General features: G+C 45.3%; 1 protein-coding gene across 1 annotated transcript in view; it reads right to left on the bottom strand.

The window, feature by feature from the left end:
* GPD1L (glycerol-3-phosphate dehydrogenase 1 like) overlaps positions 1 to 18,087 on the bottom strand; it is an 84,912-nt gene extending 66,825 nt beyond the window's left edge. Inside the window, exons 1-3 of the mRNA XM_069730026.1 lie at positions 17,792 to 18,087; positions 10,596 to 10,773; positions 3,030 to 3,170 (exon numbers count right to left, since the gene is read on the bottom strand). Of these exons, the coding sequence (XP_069586127.1) occupies positions 3,030 to 3,170; positions 10,596 to 10,773; positions 17,792 to 17,835 (363 nt within the window). The 5' untranslated portion in view covers positions 17,836 to 18,087. The remainder of the gene's footprint in view (positions 1 to 3,029; positions 3,171 to 10,595; positions 10,774 to 17,791) is intronic.
* Between the last annotated feature and the right edge of the window lie 694 nt (positions 18,088 to 18,781).

Raw genomic sequence — 18,781 nt, 5'->3', positions numbered from 1 at the left:
ATTACGTATATGCAGGAAGGTGGGGACAGCGGCGCCAGCACTGATTGGGCGCAGGGCTCACATATCACAAGAACCACGTGATCCCTGAGAACGCAAGTGCCAACACCACTGGAATGGCACAAGAGGCGAGTATGAGCAGTTTTATTTTCATAGGGGAAAACATTCTGATCGAGGAGGACGTTGTCCTAGTAGTGGACAAGCCCTTTAAGATTCGAGCACCTCTTCATGAATTTGGTGTATCTTCAACTGTCAGAAATGTTACTCCAATCAGGGATTGGAGTACATGCCTAGTGTAATTTACAACAATTTAGGCCTCGTTCACATGTCTGTGTTTAACCCCTTGGCGATAGGGTGATTTTCAGATTTTTGGGGTCTTTTGTTTTTTCCTCCCCTTATTCCAAAAGCCATAATTTTTTTTTATTTTCCAATCAACACACCAATATAAGTTGTACTTTTGAATTACACCATCTGGCACAAGTCTGCAATTGTTTTTAGGTTCTCATTTACAGCATTTATTTTATGATAAAAATTACGTGGCAATGGGATTCTCCAAGATAGTACGATTGCGGAGATACCAAACATGCATATTTTTTGTTTTATTTAAGATGTTCAAAAAAATTCAGAAATTAAAAAATTTAAATTTGTTTTTGTCACCATGTTTTCCAAGAGCTACAATGCTTTTAATTTTTGTGATATGGAGCTCTGTGAGGGCTTGTTTTTTGCACCCCAATCAGACGTTTGTATCGATATCACTTTGGGATAAACATGATGTTCTAATCACCTCATACCATGCTATGTGTTGTTGTGAAGAACGAAAAACCATATTTCTGGAGTTTTGACTATTTCTTGCTACACCATTTACTGAGTGATCTAATAAAATATGAAATAAATCAGACTTTTACAAAAACGGCAATACTAATATGTTTATTTATTTTAAATTATTTCTTTTACAATGCGGTAAAAGGAGGGTGATATTTTTTTACAACTTTCCCCCCCCCCCCACGGGGTCTGCTCGAGAGCCCGCATATGACGTACCAGTATGCCATATGCCGGTAATAGGTAAAACACATACAGGAAAAAATGGCACCCGTGTCAATGTTTTGCCTCAGTGTGAAATCAGTGTTTGGTCTGTGTGTGTTTTTTACCATCAGTGTTTTTCACAGATGGAAAAATAAATTACAAAGCTTCTCCTATCCTTTGCAATGTTAAATGCAGACGGCACACGGATGCCGTACAAATGTGTTATTTAGCAAGTATGAGTAGTATGATTTAGGATTCTGTTTGAGATGGAACTATCTGTAATTTAACCTTGCATACAATCCATATGCTTACGTTATGTACCATACCAAGCGACATATCTAGATTTTATTTACCTGCTTATGTTATATCTCAATGCAAGGTTGCTCATCGTTCTATATGACCGAATGAATCTTAAATATTATTTATTGTTTATCTACTATATAATTGTCTAAGGGTCACTTCCGTCTGTCCTTCTGTCACAGACAATCATTGGTCGCGGCCTCTGTCTGTCATGGAAATCCAAGTCACTGATTTTGCCACGACCAATCAGCGACGGGCACAGTCCGGAAGAAAATGGCCCGCCGCCCGCATACTCCCCTCCAGTCACCGCTCACACAGGGTTAATGCCGGCGGTAACGCACCCCGTAACCGCTGCTATTAACCCTGTGTCCCCAACTTTTTACTATTGATGCTGCCTATGCGGCATCAATACTAAAAAAAAAAAAAAAAAAAATGTAATGTTAAAAATAATAAAAACACAAAAAACCTGCCATTCTCACCCTCCGTAGTCCGCCGAGCTGCACGCGCCTGCCGCCATCTTCCGTTCCCGGCGATGCATTGCAATATTACCCAGAAGGAGACCGCCAAGTCATCTGGGTAATTTTGTAATGCATCCTGTGAACGGAAGATGGCGGCAGCTGTGCACGCAGCGCCGGAGCTTCGCTGGATCCCAGGGGGTGAGTATAACTATTTTTTATTTTAATTTTTTTTTTTTTTTTAAACAGTGATATGGTGCCCACACTGCTGTATACTGCGTGGGCTGTGTTAGATACCGCGTGGCTGCTATATACTACATAGGCAGTGTTATATACTATGTGGGCAGTGTTATATACTACGTGGCTGTGCTATATACTACATGGGCTATGTTCTATACTGCATGCTATATACTACGTGGCCACTGTTATATACTACGACGCCTGTGTTATACACTGCGTGGCTGCTATATACTGCGTGGGCTGTGTTATATAGTACGTGGCTGTGTTATATATTGCGTGGCCTGTATTAATGCATCGGGTATTCTACAATATGTATGTATAAAGCAGCCACATAATATATAGCACAGGCCACGTAGTATTTGTCTGCTATATACTACGTGGCCTGTGCTATATACTATCTATGTGGCTGATATATATATAGATATATAGATAGAGATATATATAGATAGATAGATATATATCTACACACACACACACACATACATATTCTAGAATACCCGATGCGTTAAAATCGGACCACCATTTAGTATTAAATATAAATAAGTCTTTTAAAAAAAAGTGTATCAAATACATCACATAATCAGCATGTAATTGTGTAAAACTGCAGGAAGCCTGAGGCCGGGTGCACACAATCCGGAAGTAGTAGCACTTTAGACGCAGTGCATGTTTGCCGGGTTGAAAGCACTGGCTTCTGTTGAATGCATGTGAATCCGCATGAATTCACTGAACCACATCCAATACATTCTATTGGTGAAAGAGAATTTGACATGCTGCGGTCTGGAGAGACAAGCAGCATGTCCGTCTCCGCGGGTATCTGTGGATGCACAGTGGGCATGGGATTTCTTGAAATCCCATCCACTATGCTGCAACATCTGGCACAAGTACGCAGCGTCCAACCACAGGGTTTACTGCTTGTGTGCACATAACCCAACAAAGTAGCAATCACCTCCAGGAAAGAAGTTTTATAGAAGACATTTTCTTTCTTTGGTGGCCTAAATAATGTAAATATGTTACCTTGATAAGTGTTATGCCGAGAGCTGTGGAGTTGACCTTTCCAGAGATTTCCTGGCAGATTTTATGTATGAACTGATGAGGAATGACGAACACAAGGAGGTCGGCACCTTTCACGGCATCACTCAGGTTTGGAATGGCAACCTATGTAGTATTAGCAGAAACCAGACATAAAACAGTTGCACATAAGGCTGGAGCATATCCCTCCTAGGCTACAAGCTGTGGGTAGACATCATAAGGGAACGTTCATATCTGCACGTTGTACAATTTTCACATGATTTATGGACCAAAAATATGCAGCGCAAAAAAAAAGATACAAACTAAGTAGGTAAGAAGAGTCTGACAAATCCCATCTGCATGTTGCTAAAAATTTGTTGATATGATTTTGGAAACAGTAACAGCAAACCTGCCAGTTTGATAGACCCATCCTGTTCAATGTTGGCACTGCTCGGTATACCTGCGTACTGTATACTTAGCAGGGCTGTGGAGTAGGTGTTCATTTTGGTGGTGTCTGTATAAAATTGACAGACTTCTAAAATATATAATACATTGGTACAGTATTACAATGTTTTATTTACTGTAAATGTTTTCATAAGAATTTGGGAAAGTTATGAAATATCTGTCCTGTTCCTGATGTAAGGATCTGGGCTTTTAGTTGAGATAACTCTGTGCTGCACTTTAAGAACATGCTTAGTAGTTAGTCAGTGCTGTGGAGTTGGGAGTCAGGGAAATTAAAGGGCCACTGTCACCCCCCTCCAGCCGTTATAAACTAAAAGAGCCACCTTGTGCAGCAGTAATGCTGCATTCTAACAAGGTGGCTCTTTTAGTTATTGGTGCAAGTATTCCCAAAATAAAGCGTTTTGAATCTTAGCCAAATTACCCGTCTCTAGCCAGGGAGGCGGGTCCTCCCTGGCTAGAGTGAGTGAGGACCCGCCTCCCTGGCTAGAGACAGGTAATTTGGCTAAGATTCAAAACGCTTTATTTTGGGAATACTTGCACCAATAACTAAAAGAGCCACCTTGTTAGAATGCAGCATTACTGCTGCACAAGGTGGCTCTTTTAGTTTATAACGGCTGGAGGGGGTGACAGTGGCCCTTTAACCCCTTCAAGACCCAGCCTATTTTGACCTTAAAGACCTTGCCGTTTTTTGCAATTCTGACCAGTGTCCCTTTATGAGGTAATAACTCAGGAACGCTTCAACGGATCCTAGCGGTTCTGAGATTGTTTTTTCGTGACATATTGGGCTTCATGTTAGTGGTAAATTTAGGTCAATAAATTCTGCATTTATTTGTGATAAACACGGAAATTTGGCGAAAATTTTGAAAATTTCGCAATTTTCACATTTTGAATTTTTATTCTGTTAAACCAGAGAGATATGTGACACAAAATAGTTAATAAATAACATTTCCCACATGTTTACTTTACATCAGCACAATTTTGGAAACAAAATTTTTTTTTGTTAGGAAGTTATAAGGGTTAAAATTCGACCAGCGATTTGTCATTTTTACAACGAAATTTACAAAACCATTTTTTTTAGGGACCACCTCACATTTGAAGTCAGTTTGAGGGGTCTATATGGCTGAAAATACCCAAAAGTGACACCATTCTAAAAACTGCACCCCTCAAGGTACTCAAAACCACATTCAAGAAGTTTATTAACCCTTCAGGTGCTTCACAGCAGCAGAAGCAACATGGAAGGAAAAAATGAACATTTAACTTTTTAGTCACAAAAATTATCTTTTAGCAACAATTTTTTTATTTTCCCAATGGTAAAAGGAGAAACTGAACCACGAACGTTGTTGTCCAATTTGTCCTGAGTACGCTGATACCTCATATGTGGGGGTAAACCACTGTTTTGGCGCACGGCAGGGCTTGGAAGGGAAGGAGCGCCATTTGACTTTTTGAATCAAAAATTGGCTCCACTCTTTAGCGGACACCATGTCACGTTTGGAGAGCCCCCGTGTGCCTAAAAATTGGAGCTCCCCCACAAGTGACCCCATTTTGGAAACTAGACGCCCCAAGGAACTTATCTAGATGCATAGTGAGCACTTTGAACCCCCAGGTGCTTCACAAATTGATCCGTAAAAATGAAAAAGTACTTTTTTTTCACAAAAAAATTCTTTTAGCCTCAATTTTTTCATTTTCACATGGGCAACAGGATAAAATGGATCCTAAAATGTGTTGGGCAATTTCTCCTGAGTACACCAATACCTCATATGTGGGGGTAAACCACTGTTTGGGCACATGGTAAGGCTCGGAAGGGAAGGAGCGCCATTTGACTTTTTGAATGAAAAATTATTTCCATCGTTAGCGGACACCATGTCGCGTTTGGATAGCTCCTGTGTGCCTAAACATTGGCGCTCCCCCACAAGTGACCCCATTTTGGAAACTAGACCCCCCAAGGAACTAATTTAGATGCCTAGTGAGCACTTTAAACCCTCAGGTGCTTCACAAATTGATCTGTAAAAATGAAAAAGTAATTTTTTTTCACAAAAAAATTCTTTTCGCCTCAATTTTCTCATTTTCACATGGGCAGTAGGATAAAATGGATCATAAAATTTGTTGGGCAATTTCTCCCGAGTACGCCGATACCTCATATGTGGGGGTAAACCACTGTTTGGGCACTCGGCAGGGCTCGGAAGAGAAGGCGTGCCATTTGACTTTTTGAATGGAAAATTAGCTCCAATTGTTAGCGGACACCATGTCGCGTTTGGAGAGCCCCTGTGTGCCTAAACATTGGAGCTCCCCCACAAGTGACCCCATTTTGGAAACTAGACCCCCCAAGGAACTTATCTAGATGCATATTGAGCACTTTAAACCCCCAGGTGCTTCACAGAAGTTTATAACGCAGAGCCATGAAAATAAAAAATAATTTTTCTTTCCTCAAAAATGATTTTTTAGCCTGGAATTTCCTATTTTGCCAAGGATAATAGGAGAAATTGGACCCCAAATATTGTTGTCCAGTTTGTCCTGAGTACGCTGATACCCCATATGTGGGGGTAAACCACTGTTTGGGCGCACGGCAGGGCTCGGAAGGGATGGCACGCCATTTGGCTTTTTAAATGGAAAATTAGCTCCAATCATTAGCGGACACCATGTCACGTTTGGAGAGCCCCTGTGTGCCTAAACATTGGAGATCCCCCAGAAATGACACCATTTTAGAAACTAGACCCCCAAAGGAACTAATCTAGATGTGTGGTGAGGACTTTGAACCCCCAAGTGCTTCACAGAAGTTTATAACGCAGAGCCATGAAAATAAAAAAAAAAATTATTTTCTCAAAAATGATCTTTTAGCCTGCAAGTTTTTATTTTCCCAAGGGTAACAGGAGAAATTGACCCCAAAAGTTGTTGTCCAGTTTCTCCTGAGTACGCTGATACCCCATATGTGGGGGTAAATCACTGTTTGGGCACATGCCGGGGCTCGGAAGTGAAGTAGTGACGTTTTGAAATGCAGACTTTGATGGAATGCTCTGTGGGCGTCACGTTGCGTTTGCAGAGCCCCTGATGTGGCTTAACAGTAGAAACCCCCCACAAGTGACCCCATTTTGGAAACTAGACCCCCAAAGGAACTTATCTAGATGTGTGGTGAGCACTTTGAACCCCCAAGTGCTTCATAGAAGTTTATAATGCAGAGCCGTGAAAATAATAAATACGTTTTCTTTCCTCAAAAATAATTATTTAGCCCAGAATTTTTTAATTTTCCCAAGGGTAACAGGAGAAATTTGACCCCAATATTTGTTGTCCAGTTTCTCCTGAGTACGGTGATACCCCATATGTGGGGGTAAACTACTGTTTGGGCACATGCCGGGGCTTGGAATTGAAGTAGTGACGTTTTGAAATGCAGACTTTGATGGAATGCTCTGCGGGCGTCACGTTGCGTTTGCAGAGCCCCTGATGTGCCTAAACAGTAGAAACCCCCCACAAGTGACCCCATTTTGGAAACTAGACCCTGAAAGGAACTTATCTAGATGTGTGGTGAGCACTTTGAACCCCCAAGTGCTTCATAGAAGTTTATAATGCAGAGCCGTGAAAATAATAAATACGTTTTCTTTCCTCAAAAATAATTATTTAGCCCAGAATTTTTTATTTTCCCAAGGGTTACAGGAGAAATTGGACCCCAAAAGTTGTTGTCCAGTTTCTCCTGAGTACGCTGATACCCCATATGTGGGGGTAAACCACTGTTTGGGCACACGTCGGGGCTCAGAAGGGAAGTAGTGACTTTTGAAATGCAGACTTTGATGGAATGGTCTGCGGGTGTCACGTTGCGTTTGCAGAGCCCCTGGTGTGCCTAAACAGTAGAAACCCCCCACAAGTGACCCCATTTTAGAAACTAGACCCCCCAAGGAACTTATCTAGATATGTGGTGAGCACTTTGAACCCCCAAGTGCTTCACAGACGTTTACAACGCAGAGCCGTGAAAATAAAAAATCATTTTTCTTTCCTCAAAAATTATGTTTTAGCAAGCATTTTTTTAGATTCACAAGGGTAACAGGAGAAATTGGACCCCAGTAATTGTTGCGCAGTTTGTCCTGAGTATGCTGGTACCCCATATGTGGGGGTAAACCACTGTTTGGGCACACGTCAGGGCTCGGAAGTGAGGGAGCACCATTTGACTTTTTGAATACGAGATTGGCTGGAATCAATGGTGGCGCCATGTTGCGTTTGGAGACCCCTGATGTGCCTAAACAGTGGTAACCCCTCAATTCTACCTCCAACACTAACCCCAACACACCCCTAACCCTAATCCCAACTGTAGCCATAATCCTAATCACAACCCTAACCCCAACACACCCCTAACCACAACACTAACCCCAACACACCCCTAACCCTAACCACAACCCTAATTCCAACCCTAACCCTAAGGCTATGTGCCCACGTTGCGGATTCGTGTGAGATATTTCCGCACCATTTTTGAAAAATCTGCGGGTAAAAGGCACTGTGTTTTACCTGCGGATTTTCCGCGGATTTCCAGTGTTTTTTGTGCGGATTTCACCTGCGGATTCCTATTGAGGAACAGGTGTAAAACGCTGCGGAATCCGCACAAAGAATTGACATGCTGCGGAAAATACAACGCAGCGTTCCCGCGTGGTATTTTCCGCACCATGGGCACAGCGGATTTGGTTTTTCATATGTTTACATGGTACTGTAAACCTGATGGAACACTGCTGCGAATCCGCAGCGGCCAATCCGCAGCCAAATCAGCACCGTGTGCACATAGCCTAATTCTAAAGGTATGTGCACACGCTGCGGAAAACGCTGCGGATCCGCAGCAGTTTCCCATGAGTGTACAGTTCAATGTAAACCTATGGGAAACAAAAATCGCTGTGCCCATGCTGCGGAAAAACTGCACGGAAACGCAGCGGTTTACATTCCGCAGCATGTCACTTCTTTGTGCGGATTCCGCAGCGGTTTTACAACTGCTCCAATAGAAAATCGCAATTGTAAAACCGCAGTGAAATGCGCAGAAAAAAACGCGGTAAATCCGCCATAAATCCGCAGCGGTTTAGCACTGCGGATTTATCAAATCCGCAGCGGAAAAATCCGCAGAGGACCAGAATACGTGTGCACATTCCTAACCCTAACCCTAGCCCTAACCCTAACCCTAACCCTACCCCTAACCCTACCCCTAACCCTACCCCTAGCCCTACCCCTAACCCTACCCCTAACCCTACCCCTAACCCTACCCCTAACCCTACCCCTAACCCTACCCCTAACCCTACCCCTAACCCTACCCCTATTCTAACAGTGGAAAAAAAAAAAATTCTTTATTTTTTTATTGTCCCTACCTATGGGGGTGACAAAGGGGGGGGGGGTAATTTATTATTTTTTTTATTTTGATCACTGAGATAGATTATATCTCAGTGATCAAAATGCACTTTGGAACGAATCTGCCGGCCGGCAGATTCGGCGGGCGCACTGCGCATGCGCCCGCCATTTTGGAAGATGGCGGCGCCCGGGAGAAGACGGACGGGACCACGGCTGGATCGGTAAGTATGATAGGGTGGGGGGGGACCACGGGGGGGGGGATCGGAGCACGGGGGGAGGAATCGGAGCGCGGGAGGGGTGGAACGGAGCGCGGGGGGCGTGGAACGGAGCACGGGGGGACTGGAATGGAGCACGGGGGGGTGGAACGGAGCACGGGGGGGGGTGGATCGGAGTGCAGGGGGGGTGATTGGAGCACGGGGGGGTGATTGGAGCACGGGGGGAGCGGGCACGAGCACGGGGGGGAGCGGAGCACTGGACGGAGGGGAGCCGGAGCAGTGTACCGGCCAGATCGGGGGGGTGGGGGGGCGATCGGAGGGGTGGGGTGGGGGCACACTAGTATTTCCAGCCATGGCCGATGATATTTCAGCATCGGCCATGGCTGGATTGTAATATTTCACCCGTTATAATGGGTGAAATATTACAAATCGCTCTGATTGGCAGTTTCACTTTCAACAGCCAATCAGAGCGATCGTAGCCACGAGGGGGTGAAGCCACCCCCCCTGGGCTAAACTACCACTCCCCCTGTCCCTGCAGATCGGGTGAAATGGGAGTTAACCCTTTCACCCGATCTGCAGGGACGCGATCTTTCCATGACGCCGCATAGGCGTCATGGGTCGGAATGGCACCGACTTTCATGACGCCTACGTGGCGTCATGGGTCGGGAAGGGGTTAAGGAGACAGGGCACGTTCCCACAGTCCGTAAACACTGCCGGTTGGACGCTGTGTTCATCAGCAGCGTCCAGATGTTACAGCATAGTGGATGAGATTTCAAGAAATCCCATGTCCACTATGCGTGCACGGACGCCCACCTGATTACATGTGGAGACAGGTATGCAGTGCGTCTTTCCAGACCGCAGCATGTCAATTTATCTTGAGCAGACGCGAGCCTCCGCAAGACAAATCTCACCCATACAATTTATTGGACGCAGTGAAACCACACTGTTCAGTGAACACATGGGGAATCACCCGCGTTCAGAAGCCAGCAGAGCTTTGGATGCAGCAGACATGTGCTACGTCCAAAGCGAAGCCGATTACTGACTGTGAGCACATACCATCAGACGTTTGGCTTACCAACTCCACAACCCTGGTTAGTAATATTGTCCAGCATTGTCCCATAACACCCAACACAAACACTACCAAGTATCAGCTGCCTGAAGGGTCTGTGGTGCTTGTGCCAAAGCTGTCCAGTCAGTGTGGAGTTTGCATTAGTATTTGCAGCCCCTATTGGTTTTTACTTACAATTACTAATGTGTGAAAACCAGCAATATACAGATAACCTTTGCACTTTTAAAAAATAAATGCTCGGCGTTCCATAATATCCTTCAGCAAGGAAAAAACTAATCGTGAATAGTAAGTGAACATGGTGAACATGCCAGTTATGACCACACCTTTGAAACACTAAACTTGTACATGTGGTATGCAGAACTGAAGTATATAAAGGCATTGTCAGCATGGGGCTAATACTGGGCTCATGCTCTGGACAGTACTAGCTTTCTATACCTACAAGATAAAACACTCCAAAGGCCCTTTATGCGTCCAACTAAGATGTAGATTTTGATCGGATTTAATAAGATAAGTTCTTACCACGTTCTCGGGCAGCTTATGACCAGGAAGATATTTCACGTTCTCATGATCTGTGTTTATGATGTCAGTGAGCTTCCTTCCATTAATGATCTCTTCAAACACCCACATATTGACTGTGGGTGCAAATTTTTGTAGTCTTTTCACATTGTTTCCTATTATTTTTGCCACAGCCGAGCCCCTGAATAGATGCAAGAGAAAGACATTAAGTCAATATAACATTAATTCGGAAGAAGAACAATCAAAAAAGCGGCTGCGGAGACATCTGTCGTCTTACTGTCCTTGTTACCCTGTCTGAAGGACATAGTGTTATTTCTAGGAAACCATGTGCAATGTCCGCTTATCCTGGCCACAAACACTTACCTATGGTGAAATAACCAATTTCTTGTAGTTTTATGAATGAGGCAACTAGAACTACTGCTAGTATTTGCTCAGTGCTGCACCCACGGCCTTGTCAGTGAGCCAGACGGCAAGGGACCTGACAGACACCAGAATGTAAGTATGTGCTGTTTGTTTTTTTTTAGTTTAACGCTTGTGACCAGGGTAAACATCGGGTAACTAAGCGCGGTCCTGCGCTTAGTTACCCGATGTTCACCCTGGTTACAAGCGAACGCATCGCTGGATCGCATCGCTAGATCGGTGTCACACACACCGATCTAGCGATGACAGCGGGAGATCCAGCGATGAAAGAAAGTTCCATACGATCGGCTACGACGTACGATTCTCAGCAGGATCCCTGATCGCTGCTGCGTGTCAGACACAGCGATATCGTAACGATATCGCTGGAACGTCACGAATCGTACCGTCGTAGCGATCGAAATGTTATAGTGTGACGGTACCCTTAGGGTATGTTCACACAACATTTTATCTGGTGGATTTGGAGTGGGTCCGCTCCAAAAACCACTTGAAAATACGCACAGAGAAATGTTTAAAAGAATAAACATTCATTTCAATGTAAAAAACGAACAAACAAACAAAAAAAACAAACCCACTTGTTGTGCATAGACAGTGCCGGCAAAAAATAATCTTTACAAGTTCAACAAAACCACAAAATCTTAACAAGTGTTTTATTGTGGATATTTCCTTACAATCAGAATTTCATCATTAATTTGTATCAATTAGTATTTATATTTTACTAAGCCAGTTTTGCTATTAGACACTTTTTGATTATCTCCCCCATTGTGTGCATTTTTAAGAAGATAAACAATGATGCAGATTTTACATGTAAAGATTTTTTTTCTTGCCGGCACAGTATATGTTCAGGGTTTTGGGACTCTTAACGGCTTCTCATTTGCCAAAATGCAGAGCAATTAAAAATCAGTGAGCGGACCACTCCACAAAGGATTTCCGCTATGAAACCATTCCAGACTTACAAACGATACAAGTCAATGGAAAAGCTCAAAAGACACCCTAACGTTTTGCTTAAAAAAAATTAAAAAAAAAAAAGATGCTAAAAGTTTCTTAGTTTTCATATGAAGATAAAAGTCTGGAAGATGCCATCACAAAAAGATCCCCAAAATGCTAGAAAAGTACTAAGAATAATAAAGCTGGGTAAAAAAGTAAAAGCACTAAAGGAAAAAAAAAAAAAAAAAAAAAAGATCCAGCGTTTCCTGAAAGTTTCTACCTGAAAACCTTGTCAAGTTTGCCCACCTGGAAAAGACGTTATGTTCACGTACCCAACAACACATGAAAGAGACCATGAAGATAGCAGTTAAGAGTTACTACTCACCCCCCAAATACCAGCCAATACTGGGCTCATCACAATACAAGATACCTTTTCTGTAGCATTACTAAGGAAAAGAGTAAATACACCTTTACAAGTTGTCAGGAAAAAAACATGGACATAAGGTGGTCTTCCTGCAGTGGCCATTGCAGTAAAAATTCGTAGGCTTGGTCTGTGCTCAGAAAGAGCAGGGGCCACATATATGATGTCTACGTGGACTGGGGCCTCTTTAAGACGCAGCCCCTTAACCCCTTCATGACCCAGCCTATTTTGACCTTAAAGACCTTGCCGTTTTTTGCAATTCTGACCAGTGTCCCTTTATGAGGTAATAACTCAGGAACGCTTCAACGGATCCTAGCAGTTCTGAGATTGTTTTTTCGTGACATATTGGGCTTCATGTTAGTGGTAAATTTAGGTCAATAAATTCTGCGTTTATTTGTGATAAACACGGAAATTTGGCGAAAATTTTGAAAATTTCGCAATTTTCACATTTTGAATTTTTATTCTGTTAAACCAGAGAGATATGTGACACAAAATAGTTAATAAATAACATTTCCCACATGTTTACTTTACATCAGCACAATTTTGGAAACAAAATTTTTTTTTGTTAGGAAGTTATAAGGGTTAAAATTTGACCAGCGATTTGTCATTTTTACAACGAAATTTACAAAACCATTTTTTTTAGGGACCACCTCACATTTGAAGTCAGTTTGAGGGGTCTATATGGCTGAAAATACCCAAAAGTGACACCATTCTAAAAACTGCACCCCCTCAAGGTGCACAAAACCACATTCAAGAAGTTTATTAACCCTTCAGGTGCTTCACAGCAGCAGAAGCAACATGGAAGGAAAAAATGAACATTTAACTTTTTAGTCACAAAAATTATCTTTTAGCAACAATTTTTTTATTTTCCCAATGGTAAAAGGAGAAACTGAACCACGAAAGTGGTTGTCCAATTTGTCCCGAGTACGCTGATACCTCATATGTGGGGGTAAACCACTGTTTGGGCGCACGGCAGGGCTTGGAAGGGAAGGAGCGCCATTTGACTTTTTGAATCAAAAATTGGCTCCACTCTTTAGCGGACACCATGTCACGTTTGGAGAGCCCCCGTGTGCCTAAAAATTGGAGCTCCCCCACAAGTGACCCCATTTTGGAAACTAGACGCCCCAAGGAACTTATCTAGATGCATAGTGAGCACTTTCAACCCCCAGGTGCTTCACAAATTGATCCGTAAAAATGAAAAAGTACTGTTTTTTTTTCACAAAAAAATTCTTTTAGCCTCAATTTTTTCATTTTCACATGGACAACAGGATAAAATGGATCCTAAAATGTGTTGGGCAATTTCTCCTGAGTACACCAATACCTCACATGTGGGGGTAAACCACTGTTTGGGCACATGGTAAGGTTCGGAAGGGAAGGAGCGCCATTTGACTTTTTAAATGAAAAATTATCTCCATCGTTAGCGGACACCATGTCGCGTTTGGATAGCTCATGTGTGCCTAAACATTGGCGCTCCCCCACAAGTGACCCCATTTTGGAAACTAGACCCCCCAAGGAACTTATTTAGATGCCTAGAGAGCACTTTAAACCCTCAGGTGCTTCACAAATTGATCTGTAAAAATGAAAAAGTACTTTTTTTCACAAAAAAATTATTTTCGCCTCAATTTTTTCATTTTCACATTGGCAGTAGGATAAAATGGATCATAAAATTTGTTGGGCAATTTCTCCCGAGTACGTCGATACCTCATATGTGGGGGTAAACCACTGTTTGGGCACTCGGCAGGGCTCGGAAGGGAAGGCGCGCCATTTGACTTTTTGAATGGAAAATTAGCTCCAATTGTTAGCGGACACCATGTCGCGTTTGGAGAGCCCCTGTGTGCCTAAACATTGGAGCTCCCCCACAAGTGACCCCATTTTGGAAACTAGACCCCCCAAGGAACTTATCTAGATGCATATTGAGCACTTTAAACCCCCAGGTGCTTCACAGAAGTTTATAAGTTTATAAGTTTTATAATGAAAATAAAAAATAATTTTTCTTTCCTCAAAAATGATTTTTTAGCCTGGAATTTCCTATTTTGCCAAGGATAATAGGAGAAATTGGACCCCAAATATTGTTGTCCAGTTTGTCCTGAGTACGCTGATACCCCATATGTGGGGGTAAACCACTGTTTGGGCGCACGGCAGGGCTCGGAAGGGATGGCACGCCATTTGGCTTTGTCACGTTTGGAGAGCCCCCGTGTGCCTAAACATTGGAGATCCCCCAGAAATGACACCATTTTGGAAACTAGACCCCCAAAGGAACTAATCTAGATGTGTGGTGAGGACTTTGAACCCCCAAGTGCTTCACAGAAGTTTATAACGCAGAGCCATGAAAATAAAAATAAAAATGATTTTCTCAAAAATGATCTTTTAGCCTGCAATTTTTTATTTTCCCAAGGGTAACAGGAGAAATTTGACCCCAAAAGTTGTTGTCCAGGTTCTCCTGAGTACGCTGATACCCCGTATGTGGGGGTAAACCACTGTTTGGGCACATGCCGAGGCTCGGAAGTGAAGTAGTGACGTTTTGAAATGCAGACTTTGATGGAATGCTCTGAGGGCGTCACGTTGCGTTTGCAGAGCCGCTGATGTGGCTTAACAGTAGAAACCCCCCACAAGTGACCCCATTTTGGAAACTAGACCCCGAAAGGAACTTATCTAGATGTGTGGTGAGCACTTTGAACCCCCAAGCGCTGTAAACCACTGTTTGGGCACACGTCAGGGCTCGGAAGTGAGGGAGCACCATTTGACTTTTTGAATACGAGATTGGCTGGAATCAATGGTGGCGCCATGTTGCGTTTGGAGACCCCTGATGTGCCTAAACAGTGGTAACCCCTCAATTCTAACTCCAACACTAACCCCCCCACGCCCCTAACCCCAACTGTAGCCATAACCCTAATCACAACCCTAACCACAACCCTAATTCCAACCCTAACCCTAAGGCTATGTGCCCACGTTGCGGATTCGTGTGAGATATTTCCGCACCATTTTTGAAAAATCCGCGGGTAAAAGGCACTGCGTTTTACCTGCGGATTTTCCGCGGATTTCCAGTGTTTTTTGTGCGGATTTCACCTGCGGATTCCTATTGAGGAACAGGTGTAAAACGCTGCGGAATCCGCACAAAGAATTGACGTGCTGCGGAAAATACAACGCAGCGTTTCCGCGCGGTATTTTCCGCACCATGGGCACAGCGGATTTGGTTTTTCATATGTTTACATGGTACTGTAAACCTGATGGAACATTGCTGCCAATCCGCAGCCAAATCCGCACAGTGTGCACATAGCCTAATTCTAAAGGTATGTGCACACGCTGCGGAAAACGCTGCGGATCCGCAGCAGTTTCCCATGAGTTTACAGTTCAATGTAAACCTACGGGAAACAAAAATCGCTGTACACATGCTGCGGAAAAACTGCACGGAAACGCAGCGGTTTACATTCCGCAGCATGTCACTTCTTTGTGCGGATTCCGCAGCGGTTTTACAACTGCTCCAATAGAAAATCGCAATTGTGAAATGCGCAGAAAAAACGCGGTAAATCCGCCATAAATCCGCAGCGGTTTAGCACTGCGGATTTATCAAATCCGCAGCGGAAAAATCCGCAGAGGACCAGAATACGTGTGCACATACCGAAACCCTAACCCTAGCCCTAACCCTAGCCCTAACCCTAGCCCTAACCCTAGCCCTAGCCCTAGCCCTAACCCTATTCTAACATTAGTGGAAAAAAAAAATTTCTTTATTGTCCCTACCTATGGGGGTGACAAAGGGGGGGGGGGTCATTTATTATTTTTTTTATTTTGATCACTGAGATATAATCTATTTCAGTGATCAAAATGCACTTTGGAACGAATCTGCCGGCCGGCAGATTCGGCGGGCGCACTGCGCATGCGCCCGCCATTTTGGAAGATGGCGGCGCCCAGGGAGAAGACGGACGGGACCCCGGCTGGATCGGTAAGTATGATGGGGTGGGGGAGACCACGGGGGGGGGGGGGGGGGGATCGGAGCACGGGGGGGGGGGGGGGAATCGGAGCGCGGGAGGGGTGGAACGGAGCACGGGGGGGCTGGAATGGAGCACGGGGGGTGGAACGGAGCACCGGGGGGGGGGGGGGGGATTGGAGCACGGGGGGAGCGGACAAGAGCACGGGGAGGAGCGGAGCACTGGACGGAGGGGAGCCGGAGCAGTGTACCGGCCAGATCGGGGGGCTGGGGGGGGGCGATCGGTGGGGTGGGGTGGGGTGGGGGCACATTAGTATTTCCAGCCATGGCCGATGATATTTCAGCATCGGCCATGGCTGGATTGTAATATTTCACCAGTTATAAATAGGTGAAATATTACAAATCGCTCTGATTGGCAGTTTCACTTTCAACAGCCAATCAGAGCGATCGTAGCCACGAGGGGGTGAAGCCACCCCCCCTGGGCTAAACTACCACTCCCCCTGTCCCTGCAGATCAGGTGAAATGGGAGTTAACCCTTTCACCCGGCCTGCAGGGACGCGATCTTTCCATGACGCCACATAGGCGTCATGGGTCGGATTGGCACCGACTTTCATGACGCCTACGTGGCGTCATGGGTCGGGAAGGGGTTAAAAGGAGTATGAAATGGCAGAATGAAGGTGAACACACATGTGCCAGAAGGTAAGGCCTGGGACACAACTGTTGCTTTAAAATGGCACTAGCTTAGTTGTTTACAAAGTCCCAGTGTGAAAATCGCATTTTTTAAAACAGATCACAATATGTAACAACATATAAAGCCTCATTCATAAATCCGAGAAACAGTAAGTACAGACTACACGGAGCCCCCCGACCGGACCCTCACAGCCATACTGGCAGATACGAGGCTGGAGGTGTCAGATTGGCAAACCTGTGCCCAGTCCGCACCGGATCTGCTTCTTGGAGGTCTGAATGAGGCTTTACAAAGCTGATTAACAGTAGATTTTCTGATGATCGCACCCAGGTGTAAGCAATGTTCACACGTTCAGTTTTTTACCTCAGTCTGTGCCAAAACCAGGAGTGGGGGAATCAGAGGAAAAGTACAATGGCTTACAGACACTGAACGTTGCCTAAGGGCAAATTTCCTAGCCAGGCAGCACATGAAGTTACAGAACATGCACAGGAGTGACCCCGTGTGTGTGGCCCCTGCTCAGGGCACCATGCACAGGAGTGACCCCGTGTGTGTGGCCCCTGCTCAGGGCACCATGCACAGAAGGGACAGGCGGCTGGCACTACACAACAATGGTGGCAGTAATGGCAGTGACCGCCCACACTACAGCCATGCACAGTCATGGGGTCGCACAGTCACCACTGCCGTTTTCTAGCTGTCACACGAGAACAGAAAGTGCCCAGGACACTATGGCTTCCTGAGGAGCTGCCACAGACACAGCCCACGATGCATTACCGCTCAGCACACGCGTGGTGGCCGCTCCTGTATGAGGGAGCCGCACTCACCAGTTCCCGGAGCCCACGATGCACACTCTGAGGGGACCGGCCATGGCTTCTTGCTGGAGGCTTCGTCCTTATTATCCCCGTGTCCCGTTCTTGTTTTGCAAAGTAACCGCCCGCAGGCCAACATACGTCACTGCTCCGCGACCGCACTGCATCATGGGGGTTGTAGTTTTGGTGCCTCCCTGTCACAAGAACCTGTTGGTTGGCGCCTGGCGGGCGGTTCAGGTTGAGGCATTAGGGACAAAGTCTGCGGCGCACAACGCGCGCCGCGGCAAATTGTAGGCCACGCCTTTGACCACACCCATTCACAACTAGTCACACCCATATCCATGTCCCAACCACACCAATTAGCACTGCAGATCACACTATTTCATAAAAAATAATTATAAACAAAAAAAGATGGCTACACAGTGCTCCATACTGTATGATGACCGCACATGATGCTCCATACCGTATAATGACCACATGTGATGCTCCATACCGTATAATGACCACATGTGATGCTCCATACTGTATAATGGCCACACATGATGCTCCATACTGTATAATGACCGCACATGATGCTCCATACCCAGGGCCGCCATCAGGGCATGACGGCCGTGACTGGCGTATGGGGCCCGGTGAGCAGAGGGGGCCCGCATCGGGCCCCGTCTTATCTGCTCACCGGGCCCCTACCGGCAGCCGCAGGCTGAACCGGGCCCTTAGCGCTGACGCTGCAGCTGTTTAAAGCTATTGACGTGCGGGCCCGCACGTCAATAGTTAACAGCCGCGGCGCCACCAGCCAATCTGAGGCTGGCAGGCGCTGACGTCAGCCGCAGCGTGCGTGCATGTCGCCGGCGTCTGACATCATTGTCAGTCGCCGGCGAGTGCATGCACGCTGCAGCTGCGTGGAGACTTCGCCCGCCGCAGGACCGCGGCAGGTAAGAAGAACTTTTTTTTTTTTTTTCTTGAGAGCGGCGATCCGGGGGCCCAGGGAAGAACGCTGGGGCAGAG

Source organism: Ranitomeya imitator, chromosome 6 (assembly GCF_032444005.1).
Source record: "Ranitomeya imitator isolate aRanImi1 chromosome 6, aRanImi1.pri, whole genome shotgun sequence".
Classification (NCBI taxonomy): domain Eukaryota; kingdom Metazoa; phylum Chordata; class Amphibia; order Anura; family Dendrobatidae; genus Ranitomeya; species Ranitomeya imitator.
The sequence above is the reverse complement of the archived record's forward strand: the minus strand, read 5'-3'. Positions and strand labels throughout refer to the sequence as shown.